This window comes from Charadrius vociferus, unplaced genomic scaffold (genome assembly GCF_000708025.1).
Source record: "Charadrius vociferus isolate BGI_N301 unplaced genomic scaffold, ASM70802v2 scaffold217, whole genome shotgun sequence".
Classification (NCBI taxonomy): domain Eukaryota; kingdom Metazoa; phylum Chordata; class Aves; order Charadriiformes; family Charadriidae; genus Charadrius; species Charadrius vociferus.
The window spans coordinates 318,220-336,055 of NW_009649190.1; the positions used below are offsets into that span (position 1 = coordinate 318,220).

The window sequence follows — 17,836 nt, forward strand, 5'->3', positions numbered from 1 at the left end:
ATGGTAGCATTTCTTTCCAAGTGACCATTGCCATAAAAGTACTGCCCAGATGACTGCTGGCTCTAACATTGTCCCATTATAAGACACAGTCCTGCAATTTATAATTAAAAATTCCAAAGCCGTGTTATACCTACCCTACTGTCTGCCATGGTGATAAAATCTGCCAGCCTACTCTATTTAAAAATATTCTTGGAGGGATCATAGATCATTTAGATGCAGGATTATTAATATTTATAGCAATGGACCTTGCAGAACAACAGAATTAATAGTACTGTTCTTCCAATTTAAGTCAGAGATAGTATTAAAAGGATTTTCTTTTAAAAAAGACAGTCTAGGATTATTTTTTTTTAAAAAAAGACAGTCTACCAAAGACTGAAATGACAACTGCTTCTTTCACATGTACTGCAACTCTGAATCATGGCCAGCCACATTGCAGCACTGTTTCATAATGCAGAAAAGACTTTTCTCAATACAGGACAGGACAAACGGTTCACATCGCTTCTCTCCACACCTCCTCTTTCACATGTTAAATGAGTATACCTCATCCTGCATCTCAGCAAAGACAAAATGGCAGAACAGAAAACTCAAGGTTCATAAAACAAGACTTTGTGGCCTTCACATTGCATCTTCTAGGCTATTTACGAATACCTTCTGAAGTATTGACTTCTAAATAGTTAAAGCAAAGCTGTTTGCCACATAACCGAATCTTTACTGTCATGCACTGTCCTTACTTTTTAAACAGTGTTTGGGTGCTTTTTAACTACTCAGGCTGCCAAAGCCTTGATCACAGCTTTGCTGCAGTGAAGATCCCAGGCCATGCCTGCTATTATTTGTACCGTAATAAAACCGGCATCCAGGTGCCTCAAGGAAGATCACTGTTCCAGAGCACCAGGCATGGCACATAGACAGGGACTGCCTGTGCCCCAGGAGAAACTGGAAGTACCTCTCCCTGAAAAGTTGCGTTTTTCTTTGGAGGGAATGAACTGGAACAGAAAGGCAGATGGGTGATCTTCTCCACACTATGGGGATGTTCACAAAAACCTTCTCCCTAGAGATGGGCCAGTTTCTCAGAAGACTTCTGACCTCCCTCAGAAGATTTCTGAATGCACAAATTGTAGAAAATGAAATGGGAGACCAAAAGGACCGGCCCAAGGGTACCAAGCAAGTCGGAGGCAGAGATATTGCAAGTCAAGCTGGGAGATCCCACATCTCCTGAACCCCATCCCACTGCCCTCCTGAAGCTCCTCCTTGTCTCTGATGTTTACTGTAGGTATTTTACTTCTGAGGGATGTACTCCACTAACATTCAAGTTCATTGCACCTCTTGTACATCCACTCCATGGGCTGAGGCGATGCCTACGAGAAAAAAGTAGTCTAAAGCCTCTGAAGGAAGTGATTGCACTTCCCAGACTTTTGATGGGTGCTACCCACTGTAAAACTCCACAAAAATGAAGGGTGAAGTTGAAACTCACTGGAGTATGCAAGGCAGGGATGAGAACATAGGGTAAAAGGCGTACATGATTTATGCATAGTCATATCAAAATGAAATTAAGCCATAGCTTGGTATGCTTATTAAGCAGTAAAAAGCATTTGCATAAGATGTTTTACAGCTTTGTAAGGACCTTGGAGAAAGTGAGAGAATGACGTGGTTTAATCACAAAAGCATCACTCACCTGGGGGCCAGGAGGCCCTGCAGGGCAATACGATTTGGGCAGAGAGGAAGCTTGTATTATCTGGAGCTCCAAACACAACTCTTTCATATCCAGGGCAAGCAGCTTCTATGTAACATGAAAGATATGAGTGAACACGCAGCCATACATAGCGTGTCAGAGAAATGCATAAATAAACAGGCACCAAACGCTACAGCCTCAAGAGAGTTTACTTGCTCCCTTAGGGTTTGTCACAAGGTTAACTTCATGGATGCTTTAGCATTACCACATTGGCAGAGTGTCCTGCCCCATGCTTCATCCTCCTCCTCTCCAAGCCACTGTGGAACCCTGGCCTATTCTTAGACTTGACCCTGCTCTCTCCATCACACTTTACAAGTAGTAGCTCCTCTCCAAAAATAGCTTCTTTGCTCTAATAATAGAGACTATGCTCAGCAGGGTATAGGCAGTGTGAACTTCGCTCCAGAAGATACTAACCCGTAGGCATTCATTCACTGCAGACCTTTAACGATCAATGAATGTCTGATCTTTTGACTTCAAAATTAGGCTTGCATGAGTAAGCTGGCTTATTTATGTCCTGTGACAAAAGCAATCTCCTCTGGAAACACAGATGAACACTGAGCCAGAGCCAGAGACACTGGGTTGACAGAATTAGTCTTTGGCTTCCAAGTGAAAAGCCATTTTTCAGAAAAACTCCAAGTAGAGACTCCAAAGCACAAACTGCTTTTAGTGAATTCACATGGGTCCCATCCTTATAGTAACTACTTAGTTTTATTTCAAGTTTGTATGGGGGAGATGGTGTGAAGGGTAATTTTATGCTCTGGGCTGCTTAGAGGCATCTCAGGGACCCTGGTGCCAACCTCATAATCACTGAAGGAATACACCACATTCCTAAGGAGAAATTGCCTCTGGGTAACCTTTCTGTGGAAACCATGGCACAGGGAGAAGAGGAGATGAGGAAAGGGGAGGTAACTAGGCTTTTGTTTGGAGGAATAGCACCCTAAGCTCAATCCTGATCTCTCTGAAGACAACGGGGGATTTTACACTGTATTTTTTCTTAGGTTAGTGCTTGTCAGAGATCCTTCTAATCATTATTTATATAACACTAGCCATAATCACAGAATTTACATATAGTAGAATGTGCATATAGTATTTGCAACATTTGCAATTAAGAAATAGGAATTACTCAGTAGGTAGAACAATTCTTTATGTTGGAGTGGAAAATATATTGGAGTTAACAGACCCTGGAAATAAGTGTTATATCATTGTATCCTTTATGTTTCATATGTTAACAAGTGTGTATGGATACATATCATATAGAGCAGGTACATGCCTAGGTGGGTGAATGTTCATACCAGCAACCCAAACACATCTTTCTTGCTGCAAAATGAATTGATGGGAATAGATTCCATAGGAGGATTTCAGGACCTTCATTTCACCTGCTGGGTAAGGGAAACGTGATACAAAACAGGCATAAATGGGCATAAACTTGAACATAGGAAGTTCCATCTTAACATGAGAAGGAACTTCTTTACTTTGAGGGTAGTGGAGCACTGGAACAGGCTGCCCAGAGAGGTGGTGGAGTCTCCCACTCTGGAGACATTCAAAACCCGCCTGGACGCTGTCCTGTGCAACCTGCTGTAGGTGACCCTGCTCTGGCAGGAGGGTTGGACTAGATGATCTCCAGAGGTCCCTTCCAACCCTAACAATTCTGTGAATTCTGTGAATTCTGTGAACAGGACACATATATAATGTACACTCTGAAATACACTGTGTACACTGTGTAGGGTGAGAAATGGTCTTTCTGTCCTTTCTTGGTTTATTGCATTTCCATCTCCTTTATTTCAGGATTGCCTTATTCTTAAGAAGGTCCCAAAACAGAGTAAGGAGAATATTTTAAGTGACTTGAACTAGCTGCTTGAACAAACCCAGCCCTGTTGTATTCCTTGATCTATTTGACATTTACTTCAAACCCCAGTCTGGGATGTTGAATGATTGTCCTAACGGGACCATATCAACACAGCCTAGACAGGTTTGCCGAATGACATCATGAAGCAGTGCTTGAGAGGATACTTCAGTCTTTGTCAAACACAAAAACTCATGTAAAAAGAAGAGAAAAGCTCCCAGGCCGCACTTACAGTGCTCCAGCCGTGCCTGAAGTACGGTGGTGGAAACAAGGGTGGTGGAGGAGGGCCAAGGAGGCAGCATGCTCTGCGGTTGAGCTGTTTCTTCTGTTCCAAACAAGGGAGATCTGTTCAATACAAACACTCATCCATTGTCTTGAATACCACAAACATTTCTCACAGAATAAGAGGAGTTTCCATTCCACAGGATTTTTCTACATCCTTCTGTACACTCACATTAACACTGTACTTCAAGCAGGGATTTAAGAAGTCAGGTGGTCCCTAATGTCTGCAAGATCCTTCTTGTGCTGAAGGCTATGCAGAGTTTTAAGCTCTTGACATGGCTATGACACAGGCTGATTTTGGAAAATGTCAGATATGCAACATTAGAAAATAGGTTGAAATATTTCTTTTTATCCACTCCACGTTCCAAAAGTGTATTAGAAATAGCATCTTCTGGTTCCCGTTACAGCCGGTGTGCCACCAGGAAGCATTCTGTGGTGTTGCCCACCAGCCTTCCCCATGTACCTAATCGCTTCAGGCATTTCTGTGATAACAGAGTGGGAAGTTGTTCCACATCACATTTGCCCATATTTCCCCCAGGACTGAAACCAGGTTGCCTTGTTTCTGATTTGTGCATCATCCCTGAGAGTAAATACTCTGCAACCCAGATTTAGCCAATAGCTTTGCCACCAGCTGACTGGTAAGGCAGGATCTCCATTGTGTTCGACAACGTACTTAACCTTTTCTAAGAGGTAAACTTCCATCAACAACATAAGAAGCTGTGACCAAAGATTCACAGAGAAAGGATACAAAGATGATGCATTTATAGGATGGTTTTTTTTTTTCCTAAATATACTTACACCTTGGGAAATACGCCTCTAATCAGAGTGAGGTCCTTCTGCAAAGGTTTTGCCAAGAACAACAAATATTTATTTACATCTATTGGTTTCTTCCTCTGGCCAGTGGCAGCTGGAATGGGTGTCTGTGAACTGAAAGTGGCAGGGAGCCAAATACAGTAGGAAGAAAAGCCTATGGTGAAGTATCTGGTATTAATAGAAAATCTCTAAATTAAGTTTCTAGGAAGACAAACCCGACAAAATTGCCAGATTTGTGTGCAAATCAATAGCAGGTTGGATATTAGTCACATCTCAAGGCAAGGCAAGTTTTTTAAGGGACAGAGATACTTCTAGCTTTTCAAATGTCTCAGAAAATGTATTACATTAATTGCACCATCCCATGTTAATGGGAATAGCATTTTCTCAATCCTGATGTGCAGAAAAGAGCTGCCCAGAGGAGTATGATTCAGCAGCATTTAGGGGTAGTTTATGTTAACCAGAATTTTGTATCTATCAAAACACTATTTGTGATGATACCTTTGAGAGATTAGTCAATTAAAGTTTGAGAGGGTCCATAACGAAGACTCAACTTTTCCTCACAAGTCTGAAACTCAACCAAAAACTTCAATTTAAGAAAAAAACAGATTTATAATTAAAAAAAATGAGCTATATTGTTTCATTTAAAGCTTTAAATACATACTGCAAATGCCAGTGCCCTTTGAAAAGTAGCAAAGGTTTGAGTTCGCCTGTCTCCAGTTCTCACAAGCAATAAAATACAAAGACACATAGACCTAAGTCCTGTATTGGCTTATCCTGAATTCCGTCACTCTCTCTCACGCTTAGGCATGGCAGGTGGATATGACAGAAGAGGGAGCAAAAAAATGAGTGAGTCACAGAGTGGCTGTAGGTATGACTGCTATAATTTGATCTTCCAATAAGCACTGCATTTCACTGGTAAGGATTTCGTAACTGCAATAGATCCAAGATGTACAAACATTACAGTATTGGCTTGGCTTGTGTATCACAAAAGGGTTACCTTGACAGGCTTGCAGGCTCTCTGCAAATGCAATGTATATTTTTAGGCCCCAGGTTAGCTTTGTTTGCTAAACACAGCTTCAAAATACTCCGGTCCCCATCAGTGGAAAAAATCTCAGTCCAAGAATAGGACTGCCATAGTTTTCTGTGAAATGTGAAGACCCTGCCTACACAGAGCGCGTGTTTACATATCTCATATGGAAACTGCTCTTTCAACAGCTTCAATATCAAAGAACGTATTCAATAAGAGAAAGAAGACAAAAAGAAGAAACTCCTTATAGGACTTGTCTAAGCGGCAAATGTTTTCAGAGAACATAAAAATTGTAATAGTCAGCTTTAAACCATAAAATCTATATCATTTTCAAACTCAAATTATTTTTATGGTCCAGAGTATATGTTAATCTAATTCAAGAAAGTGACTGTATAAATCTATGGGTATACTGGCAACGGTTGCATTGGAAAATAACAGATTTTAGATAAGCTGTTGCAATGTTTCATTTTGTTCCTGCAGACTGCTTGCTTTTGACCATAGCTGGAAGTTGGGAACTCTCATCCGAGATGGTCCCATGCAGAGGCATAAAGGAGCCTTCACCCAGGCTGAGTCCTCCAGAGCGGGGCTCATATCAGGTGTCTGAATTCAAACCCTAGAGTTGATCCTAGAGCTGACCTTCAACCCTACAAACTCCCTGGGCTGCAACGGAGGTAGCAGAGAAGTTCTGCCCTGGGTTCAGGTTAGATTTATAGGATTTCATTGAAAAAAATCATAAGTAAACCATGAAAGTTACTTTTATCCTAAAAACTAAATCTGTAGGCCAACTGTTAGGAGGAAAGGACAAGAAAGGAAAATGATACTTAACGCGTGTTTCCCTTCCTATTTGTGACCACATTCATCCAGCAAGCCCTGACGGGAAGCCGAACTGCTATCCAAAGGCTTGTCACCCCGACAGCAGCACTGGTGGCCTGCCCAGCTTGTGCCAGGCAGGACTCTGCTAGACGGAAACCTCTGATGGCTGACACCCCATCACAGGTGCTTCTCCCACTTGGATGGCACTCAGAATTAATAATAAACGAGCTGGGCAGACTAGTCAGTTAATGAATGTGGGCTTCTCCGGCTGAAACGGAGACTTTCATCTGCTTTGTTGTCATTCATTCAGGCTCCTCTCAGCCTCCTTGCAAGGAGAGCAGCGTGCCATGGGCAGCAGCCACCCTGTACCATGCTGTACATCTGTTGCAAGGTGACTAAGGTGCTTTTTCCTCTTCAGTTAGTAAAGTTTAAGAGCTTGTCAAAGCTGCCTTTTGAGAGCCGTACAGGTCAAAATCCTTTATTTACAGAGCAGGTACAGGTATTACTCTCCTCCTTTAAAGCCCCAGAGACATGTGTCAGCACTGACAATAAATACTTCTTTAAAATGCATTTTGCAAAGCTTTGTGAGCCAAAAATGTGCTATGAGCACATATAAGCAGAGCTGAGAATACAGCCCAGGTCTGGAGCTGGGTCAGACAGTCAAGTTAAGGAATGGTCTACATCTGTCAGTACCCCTTTCAACTTAGACCTTATAGTTGATGGCCTAATATATATAAAAGCTAATATAAATACGCCAAAGAAATATATCAAAACCTTCAGCTTAAGTAATGGTGCCTGTGCGGAGGAGGCAGTGACCCAGGAAGCTCCTGTGGCATTTATGGGATGAGACATGGGACTCCAGCTCTCCCCTGCTTCTGTGTTCCTCCTGCTTGAAACGAACCAATCAGAAATTAATTCCCTATTCTTCTGACAGAAAATTAAAATCTCCAGCTGAAACCCTCCAAGTTTCTTTTCAGCCAAGAAAAAAACCAATACAAATTTGAAAATACTCTGTTTCTAATCCCCAAAGTGGCTACGGGCTGTGGCAGCAGTAATGTGTACTGTACCAGCGGGCGCACGCTCAGAGCTGTCATAATAAATAAATAACTAACTAAAGGTATTGAAAATCAACCGACATTCAGAAAGCTTGACAATAGCAGGAACTCTGGCATGCTGCCTGGACGGCGGATCTCGGTGTTCACCCGGCCGGAGGAGCAAGGACGCTCTGTCCTCCGTCCCCACCTAATATTCAGCCCGAGTCTCTCAGCATCTCCTGGTACCTCCCACATGCTCACAGGTAGTGAAGCCTCAGGTAAGCCCTTTGCAGCTTGGCTGGAGAGCGGTAGGCAGCTGCATCTTTGCAGGTCAGCCTTAGAAAACATTGCAGAAATGGCAAGACGCAGGGAAGCAAAGGGGCACGTGAGATTTCAAAGTGAGGGAAAGGCCTTTTGCTCCCTATACACAAATACTTCAGGCATTTGAGTGTATGCGCATGTGTGAGGGCAATGCATATGCCAAAAGGTCATATACTGTGCTCTCAGATTGACTACAGAAGGAAAATTCTGACATCAGTACAGAAAGAGAGAGGAGCGTTTGCTTGGGTTGGCTTTGTGCTCCAGTTTCATGAGAACATGAAAATCCCAATGAAATCTGAAGGGTGGAACATTCAGTGGGTTATAATATGGGCTTATGAAATAAACCCATGGCTTATAATTCCCAATAACCACAAAGGGGCTATTTTGTGCAATTTTCCTTCTATTGCTTTCCATTTGCAGAGGTCCAGAGCTCTAGACACTGCTAAATAACATTGACAGCTCTATTTGTCCTCCTTCAGTGCATGAGAAACTGAGGCACAGAGAAGTTAAGCGAGTCCCCTGAAGCCACAGATTACTCAATTACAACACCAGAAACAAGAGTTCCAGTCTGGTAAATCATAGTATCTCATCTCAGTCATTTTATGAACTAGATTATAAAACTCAACTGCTTGTCACACCAGAACAATACCAGAAATACTCTAAGTGTTAAAGCCTAAGAACCTACAACCCACAGAAGAGCCTGAAACCCTGAAGATTAATACAAGATGGCTGCTGCATCAGGCCCGAAAGACTTTGGCATATCATTCACTGCCACACAGTCCTCTCCCGCTTTATCTGTGAGATCAGCAGCCACAAAGCAGAGAGACACTGGTGCCACCCTTCCACAACTGCAAGATCATAATCCGTCGGTGCTGGCGCGGAGCAAAAGTGTAATTGACTTTGATGTTGCTCCACCATATGATCAGACAGTCCCAGACAATCCCTATGAGACTGTGGATGTTGCCACACACTCTGAAGGACTTCAGAGAAATGCCTTCAAATTCCTCTTTGAAAGTTTGCTACCATGGACTAAATCAATTCCTCATGACTCCCTAGCCGCAACAGATTCACAGCCCAGCTGACTTTACTCTCCTGCCTTTCACAAAAAATAACTCTGGTATTGTGAAAAGCTGTTAAATTTGTAGTTTCAAGAAGCTAAAAAAAAGAAATAAATCCATGGACACTTTTCCCTGAGTAGAAGAAAATTGAAAATGTAGCTCTGCCTTCTTTAGACAAAGCCTCTCCCTTTACTTGTGTGCATTCCCCGAGTGCAGGCATTTGTGTGTACACATTTGCCTGTTCCTGGGAAAAATGGTTAACAGCTCCTTTTCTCTTTCACTCACTGTCTCAGCCCTCTTCTGCATTCTTCCTATACCCATCTTCCCACCCCAAATGCCCTTTTACCATTACAGTTGTGTGATTACAGAAAGTGGCCCCCCAGTTTTCTTTTCAGTAAAGTGTTGATTACTTGGAGAGGAGAAAGGAAGACACAGAACATCTAGATTGGGGTCTGTTAATTCCTGTGGGTTTTTTCCCTCTCTCACCTATTTCTGGTCTTCCTCAAAGAATTTCCCCTATAATTGGTGGGCTTTGCCAGTGATCTTCTACCTACTTGGCTGCAACGTGAAATAGCACTCCTGGACATGTCCTGATGTCCCACTCAAGTGCACCGTGCAGGAATCTCAGTAGAGCAGAGCTCTGAAAAATGGTTATAAAGAACACCATAAACACAGTGGCTTAAAGGTGGGATATGACAGGTTACCCTGAAAAGAAACCTGCTGTCTGCAGGAGGGTTGAGCTACCTACCCCTGGGGGTCTCCGCTGCCCCGTGGAACCACAGCCACATGCTCGAGCGTGTCGCAATATTACTCCCTGAAGCATTTCCTCCAGAAATGATGCATCAGCACCAGGACACTCAACCCTTTGGAGCTCACATGACATTCAAAATACTTCCAGAAACAGGGATGCGCTGTTGATTGAGGCTGATGGGACTATAAGGTGGAGTTGGCAGCAAAACAGACCAAGATCCAAATTATTCTTCTTTCCCCAATTATTCTACAAACACTTTTCCCTGTCACTGGTTGTTTATCTTTGCTTTCCAGTTACTGCTTTGTGACCTGTAAACTTCTGCATTTGTGACCTGTTGCTATGCAAAGATGTGTGAGGACAGAAATAAAAGTGCTTTTAGCCCAGAAGCGCTTTCTAGTTACTGCTTTGTGACCTGTAAACTGCATTTGTGACCTGTTGCTGTGCAAAGATGTATGAGGAGAAATAAAAGTGCTTTTAGCCCAGAAGTTTTCAGACATACCTGGAAAATACCCAAATGTATTTTCCCAACTAAAGTAAAGACAAGTTGTCGTTTAAGAACATCCTCACTGTTAAATGTGATTAGTTTTAGAATTTGCAAGTACAGTGCTGAAATCCATTCTTTAAATGTGAAATTACAACTTGGTGCCAGATACAAATAATTGACTCAGCAGACAGTCACAGAACATTTGAGAAACCATTAAAATAACCCAGAATTTAAATGGAATTAATTCACCTTCTGTACCCACTGTGAGATTTCCACCAGAAAACAGAGAACTTTTTGCTTTTTTCTTCAGAGAGGTTTCTTAAAATGCAGATGCAATCAAAGGACTAAAGGAATTTTTTATTATGTCATTACGTCACCGGTCGCTGCCTAGGGAGCCCTGGGGGGGTCTCTCACGGGCAACCCCCGGGGGCTGCACCATGGAAAATATTCTGTTGTGAAGAGTGGAGTTTGGCCCTAAGAGCAACCAGGCGGCACCTGCTGCTATCAGCAGCCAGTTTCAAGGGCTGTAGGGGCAGGTTACTGTTTCATAACATGATATTTGGGTGGAAGATTAGCCTGCCATCCCCAAGCGCTCTTTCAACTTCGACACTATACCATCCTTGACATTAAACCTGTACGTGTGGCACTACTGCTGTAAAATATTTTTATTGCTGTGCAATTCCTGTTACTCTATCTCAGCTTTCTCACTGGTGCAGATTTAGGGATTCAAATGGTGTTCATAGCTCCTTGTTAACATAGTTGAATTGCTGACGAAATACTAAAGTGCCCTTCTGCCCCAAAGCATCCATGTGGACAATAATAGGCTACATGTTTTCCTTCGTATTTGCCTCTTCTACTACGTTTTCAGTAGATATGGGAACTTCCCCCTCAGAAGAGAAAAGGCTTGTTCGTTGAACTGTTATTTTTCAAGAGAACGGTTTAAATGGCTTCTCTAGACACACAAGTGTGTGCCATAGGAGAAAGGCCAGAGCATGCAGGCGATGGAAACATAAAATTCTTGTTTGCCTATGCGGCATATACAAGTATCAAATAAATGTAAAGCCCTTGAAAAAAATTTTTGAGGTCTAATAACTTATACGTTATTGCAAAGCAATTTGGAATATATCAGAGAAAATACCTCAACATTAACTAAACTCAACATCATGGAAAAAGTATACCCAATTGAACAGAAATAATAACAAGGGTAAATGCTTTTTAGCATCCTATAGAGCATAGGAAAAAAATTATTAGTTCCTAAACATTCAAAAGAATGGATCAAATTGTTTTTCGAAGGATGTACTTCTTTGAACATTACGTTTCTCTAGATGTTATCTTAAAAGCTATATGAAATGACTACAGAACTCTAATGGATGTGTTATTAAATGCTGTAGGGCTTTTCCCCAAAGGATATCTGCATTACTCGTGGTCCTCAGAATCTTATTATTTGAATAAGAATAGCTTTAAATGAATGGACTGTTCAAACTATTGGGAGTGAAATACGGTCTACTAGCTCTGCACATTTTAAAAGATTTAAAAAAAAAAAAAAAAACAACTTAGAATTCATGTGTACTGTTACTGTTATTTAGTGCACAAATCTATCATCTCCTACCAGCTACCCTCCTGATCAGCCTTCTCTCTTAAATGCCTTGAATGTAAACTATCTGGCTCTGTGGTCACACCCGAGACATTAGAGAGAAAAAGGCCGTATGTCTTTAGATTCATGTCTAAGGTTGTTTTTACATACAATCTTAAAATGTGCACCCTTTTGGTCACTGTCTTGATCTGAAAGAAGTGGGGAAGATCTGTAGGTACAGCTGACCTTGACCTACAAATCTCAGTTGAACCGTCTCAGATTTGACCCTGAAGGAATCTAGGATGTTAGCTAGAAGCATCTCTATTGACAGATACGGAATAACAGACAGAAGGTGGGAAATGGCAATTTGCCACGAGCTGGTGAAAGTTCCTCAAAGAAGAGATGGAGTCAGAGCTCTCACCAACTTTCCCCTTTCCTTGCACAGAACACAGCTAAAGGAAAGTCTTGCTGATGAAACTGTAAAATCTATTAAGTGGGATTTCCAGTGCCCTGGCTCAGCTGACAACTAATTTGTTTTGCCTTTGCCTAGCAGGGATTTTCCATGCAGCGGACTCTTGTTTGCTATGTAAGTCATCCGAGTATTTGTTAGTGTCATAGCCAGAGCCAGATGATGTTTATTCTGCTAACATCCAGTCGGACTCCGGCAGCGCTCATTGAGGTCAGGGCTTTATTTATAGAAGCAGATATACATTGAGATTCATTTTCTTTCCCTCGCTGTAATCTACCTAAGCTCATCCAAAATAGAAAGAAACATGCAGACGTGCAAGTATTATACTAATTGGGCCAGATCCATGAATTAGCACAGCACCATAGAAGCCAATGGAAAAAAAGCATTTTAGAGCAGCTGATGATTTTGTCTATTATTTCTCCCGGGGAAGGGAAGGGAGGGGTTTAAAGCCAGAAATAATAAAGCAGAAAGCAAAAAGAACCAACCAACACAAATGTCCCGGCATGTGGCAGAACAAGTCTGCAATGCAAAAATTCCTCCACTGAGATCTGCAATTGAAGTCGTATTTTTTTTTTTTTTCCTCCTGTGTTCCCAATCACTGGAAAGTGCAAGAATCAAGGAGAGCTCCAAGCAAGGAAAAGTAACAAGACTTAAAGCAATTTACCTGCTGAAAGTGAGAAGACATTGTCAACGTGAGCAGTCTGAGAGAAAGCAAAGCAGAAGAAAAGCTGCAGGTAAGGTCCCCAGAGATGTGGGCTGAGGACCACCATGCTGGCTGCGCCCTGGAAGGTTCAGATCCCTCAGAGGCGCAGGGCTGCTTTGGGGATCTCTCTTTCTTTCTTTCTCTCTCTCTCTCTCTCTCTCTCTCTCTCCCCTGGCTCCCTCTCTGCCTTGCCTGCTCTCTGCCTCTTCCCTCGCTGTGGGATGCGTGTGTGTGTGTGTGTGTGTGTACGTCTTTCCCCCCCCGCCCCCCTTGTGCCTTTAGGAAGAAAGAATGCCAACCATTTCCCATTAAATCTTCTCCTTACACTAGACACAGTTATATTTAACTCCTGCACTGGATCAGTTGCCCCTATTGTGGACATTAGCTGCTAAAACTGGGGCATGGGGGATTCTGGTTTTGCTAACAGAAGCAAAAAGGCGCTTTGGATAATAATAATAATAATGATGAGCAGGAAAGGGAGAAATTATGACCTGGACTATAAGCAGCATCCTTCGGTGCAGGCAACCAGACACCGACGTCGAGATGGATAAAATCCCTGATTGATCATCTTCTACAGGTCACTAATTGCCTTAATGAGAGAGCTGAGCAGTGACCTAACATCTGCTTATCACTGGTAGTCACAAGCGTGGCAGCTTGTAGTTGCAGCTCGGGCTGAGGGATGCCACAAAGGCTTCCCAAACCACAGAACAGTTTATTATTATTTAGGATTTAAATTAAAATGACAGTATCACTGGTAGTGCCAGACATCGTAGGAATCGTAGGACCACAAAGAGTTTACTGACAGGGTGCAACAGGTGGGAAAAACAATACCGTGTGCCATGATGGGGTGAGTGAAACGCTATCAGCTCCGGGGGTGGTGATGGTCAATGCACTAAACAGCACTGTGGGAAGAAAACAAACCTCTGACTCTCTGAAAAGCAGCGTGTGCCCTTGTTACCTGTACAAAAGCTTGGTGTTTCTGTGCCTATTCCAACTGGCAGGGTTTTGCAAATAGATTTCTGTCCTCTGAATAACTAGCACAGGGATCCTCCTTTCTGCCTGGGATCCGACAGTGGTTTCCATGAAAAGCAGAGGTACTCCTTCAGCATGAAAACCATCACAACTTCTTCTCTTCCAGACGGAGATGATTTTCTTTGCCCACTGTTTATTGTTCCTCCCAAGACAAACATGGAAATCTTTTGGTTTCATTACAGAATCGATTTTTTTTTTTTTTCATTTGAGAAAAGTACTCACTGACAGAGATGATGACAAGTCCCCCTGGGTGTTAACTCCTACTGAGTACACCACTAAAGGGCAAAGGGATGTATTTCCACAATTCTAGGTAAACAGCCTTGGCTGTTACATTCAAGGCATTGCAAACATATCGACAAAATCTCTCTAAATGTAATGGTTTGATAGGAAAAATCACATCTGCCTTATAGATTTATATCCTTAAAGGACATGCTTAATGCTTTCTAAAAAAGCAACCATAATGCTTTCTAAAATCTCTTTCCAGTACTGCAACACTTTGGATAACTGAATTTATTTTTATTTTTTAATTTAATCTACTTTATTCCACTGTCTGCTACTTTTTAGTATTTGGCTATTTTTAGTCAAGCTAGTAGTTTGGCCTCTTTCTTTTTTGACCAAGAACACGGATTAAGTGTGCGCCATTAGTTCTCTTGGCATGCAGCACTTCAGAGGGAAAGGCATAGTTCCTGTGAAGTTTCTCATGACAAGACCCAAGTATGTAAGACAAATGTCCAGCTGCCTGATTATAAAGGTAAGCAGTGGGCAATCCCTACACTAGAAGCCTGCATGGATGCTGGAAAAAATTGTTCAAAAGTTAAAATGTCAATATTTTATCAAAAGATTCACCTCTGGAAATGTTTGGTCAACTCAACACTTAGTCAAAGCAACAAGTGAGGAATTTCAAATCCTCCTGTAGTCTTTTAGCAATACAAACTTTAGCAGAAATTTGTAGTACAAACTATGTTCTAGTTGACAAGAAAATTAACTAATGCAATAATACTGCAAAGAACAAGGATCCGCAGTAGGACCCATATCTTTCCCCTCCTCCCTCACCCCCTTACCAATTTCAGTTCTTGCTTCTTTGGCATAGAAAAGAAACGCATGTTTGGGTAAAAATGCAACACCATCTTGCTTGAAGAATATTGCAAGGAATTCTCACAAACATCCACCCTTCTGACCTGCTCTAAAGAAGATAGGAACAAAGAATATATCTTTCTGTCACAGGTGTGAGCACTATATTGGAGGTAGCCAGAAGTGATACAGAAAGACAGTTTAAATTAAGTTTAAATAAAAAAAAAAAAAAAAAGTTAGCTTTGCAGTCAATTCTTAAGCAGGGATTTTTAATCCACATTTTTCAGTGCAAAACCCTGATTAAAAATGGATGTTTTGTCAACATTCTCCTTTCTTTTGACTTAGCATCTCCATTGCTCTGAAGTCTGAGCCTGTTTGACCTGAACTGGCTCTCAGCCACTGCGAGAGGAAAGCTCTGTAGGCAAACACTCTGCTGTGGAAAACACGCCATCTTCCACAAAGTACTTGAAAGGAGATGTTTGGACTTACATTTGAAGAGACATCTTCATCGTGATGTAGCAGTAGTTCATCAGCTCATTAGTTTTTAGTGGGATCACCATTAGGTCAACTCAAAGGAAAGCTCTCATTACAAGGCAGCAAGCCAGGCCACATTGAGGTTCAAGCACTCATTTTTGTTTCCTCTACTTTTGAGCCATCATCCAGCTAAACCTGCTGGCAAGGTTTCAGTGGGAGAAGAATGAAGTCCATTTGAAACAAAACGGACAATAGCTGTGGGCTTTTTGCTTTAGATTTAGTCAGGTGACTGCGTACAAGACTGGCACTCCATGCCAGCTGGCACTCCATACTAGATGACAAGGATGCACGCCTGGCTATGTGGCTTCTTTCGGACCACCATGGCATCAACGCACATGATAGAGACGATCCTGAGAAGAGGAAGTGTCACGTAGCAGAGTGAGTCTTACACAGTGTGAGAAACTGATGGACGTGTGCTTTCCAGGCCCCTGAGCTATCCGTCATCTGTGAACTTGCTCAGTCAAGCAGTTCATTCCTCCAGCTATTCCCCTGGGCCCATGAAGCCAACAGAAAGCGTCTGCTCCCTTCAGAGAGCTCTGCACCAGGTAGTTAAGGCCAATGCTCTGAGATTAAAGATAAGTCCCTGTCTCTATCATCCAAATAGCAATTAATAACAGAGGAATTTTTTTCTTCCTTCTGTATTCAGCGCAGCTGCTGTTGCTGGTGTAGTGAAAACTCACATTAATATGACTTCATGGTGCAACCACAGAAGAGGATCCCATAAAAATTTGGGAATAAAAATATTTTTAAAAAATGTTAAAATTTTGCTACAAAATCACAGATTTGCTAGAAACAGAGGAAGTATTTCCTCCTACATAATTCATACTCATGTCTTACCTAGAATTGCTACTATGATACCAGGAGTACCGTTCATCGAATGGAAACACAATGGCTTCAGCAGTATTTCTATTTCAGGTGACATCATCTTCAGAAAGAAACACAGCGAAGTATTCACACTTTGCAGTTTCTGCCTCTTATAAGATGCCCCAATGGCCTAAGAAAGAACAAAGGGTTTTCAAGACTTAAAAAAATTATTCCACAGTGAGAACCCCAGAGTTCCAAATGTCACCTGCAGTTTATTGTTCAAAGATGAAAGTCTCCACAGTTTTATCACAGGGACTCAACTGCAGTTTTAAAAATCCTATTTTGAGTAGATGCCATAACCACTGAAAATGTCAAAAGCCAATCAACACACAACCAAAAAAACCATAAGTCTGCACAGTTTACCTGCTCAAGTAGCTGTTGCTCGACCTTTTCAACCCAGACCTGAGCTCTTAGAAGTGACTGGAAGAATGTGCTGATGATCCTACACATAAGGATTTATGAACCTATTTTTTCTATGCAAGAATTAATGAAAACTTGTTACAAGGAACGTTTCTTCCCAGTCCTATTCACTTTTGGTTGGCAGGTCCTTCATCAACAAGCCAAGGGAAAATTAATGTAGTTAAAATATCATCAATCTCAAGGTCCTATATGAACACAGTTCTAGTTAGAAGGACAAAGATAATTGAGACTCTCTAGTTCACAAGCCTGAAAGCTCTTCTGCTGAGTGGGGCAAAGGTAAAACAGCAACTCAGTGTTAACGCAATAATTCAATAACAGATTATGTCTGCAAAGTAGCACAGAAGAATTCTGTTCATTCAATTAGTGCAGGAGATGGAAAAGATTCTTTATAATTATGTTTTCCTTGTTAGATAGATATTTAACAAGAATTGTTTTTCACAATAAAAATACCTGTTCAAGTGGGCACATTTCAATCGGTTACGCCTAACGTTTAGATTTAATACTTTGACAACATAGCTAATGTTGCTGTGGAAGATGGTATCATCTACAAGTACAAAGGCAGCTGCTGAAGTACAAAAGATAGTAAGTACACAAAAACAACGAATGGCTTCAACATTTCCTTGCTGGCTTATTTAGATCTAATTCAGAAGCCCATATAGGAATAGACCCACTAACTGTGCGACAAAGTGAATTCAGCCACACGATGAAGTAAATTCAACCACATGAGAAGGTTCCGACTTAATCAACAGCTCTGCTGGTGCCAGTCACCCAGCAGGGTGTCAGGTCCCAGGGCAGTTGGCCAGCTAAAGGCAAGCCACTGCTAGTAAGTCTTCAGATGACCCACTGGATGAACAGGGCGAAGGCAGGACATTGATGGCACAACACTGGTGTCCTGGTAAAGGCAGGACATTGATGCCTAGCAACGTTCAAAAGCAACCCTTTTTGCAATTAAGCTACTTAATGGATGTTACACATTGCATGACAAGTAGTGGCCTTCTGACCTCCTCTTTTCTCT

The 17,836-nt window shown here is 41.9% G+C and overlaps 1 protein-coding gene across 2 annotated transcripts in view; it reads right to left on the bottom strand.

Moving 5' to 3' along the window:
- Positions 1 to 12,967, bottom strand: part of COLQ (collagen-like tail subunit (single strand of homotrimer) of asymmetric acetylcholinesterase) — a 37,678-nt gene extending 24,711 nt beyond the window's left edge. Inside the window, exons 1-3 of one of the 2 annotated variants that reach the window (XM_009888914.1) lie at positions 12,862 to 12,967; positions 3,805 to 3,917; positions 1,673 to 1,774 (exon numbers count right to left, since the gene is read on the bottom strand). In XM_009888914.1, the coding sequence (XP_009887216.1) occupies positions 1,673 to 1,774; positions 3,805 to 3,917; positions 12,862 to 12,967 (321 nt within the window). The remainder of the gene's footprint in view (positions 1 to 1,672; positions 1,775 to 3,804; positions 3,918 to 12,861) is intronic. The other variant, XM_009888915.1, reaches the window with a different exon arrangement.
- Positions 12,968 to 17,836: the final 4,869 nt, after the last annotated feature.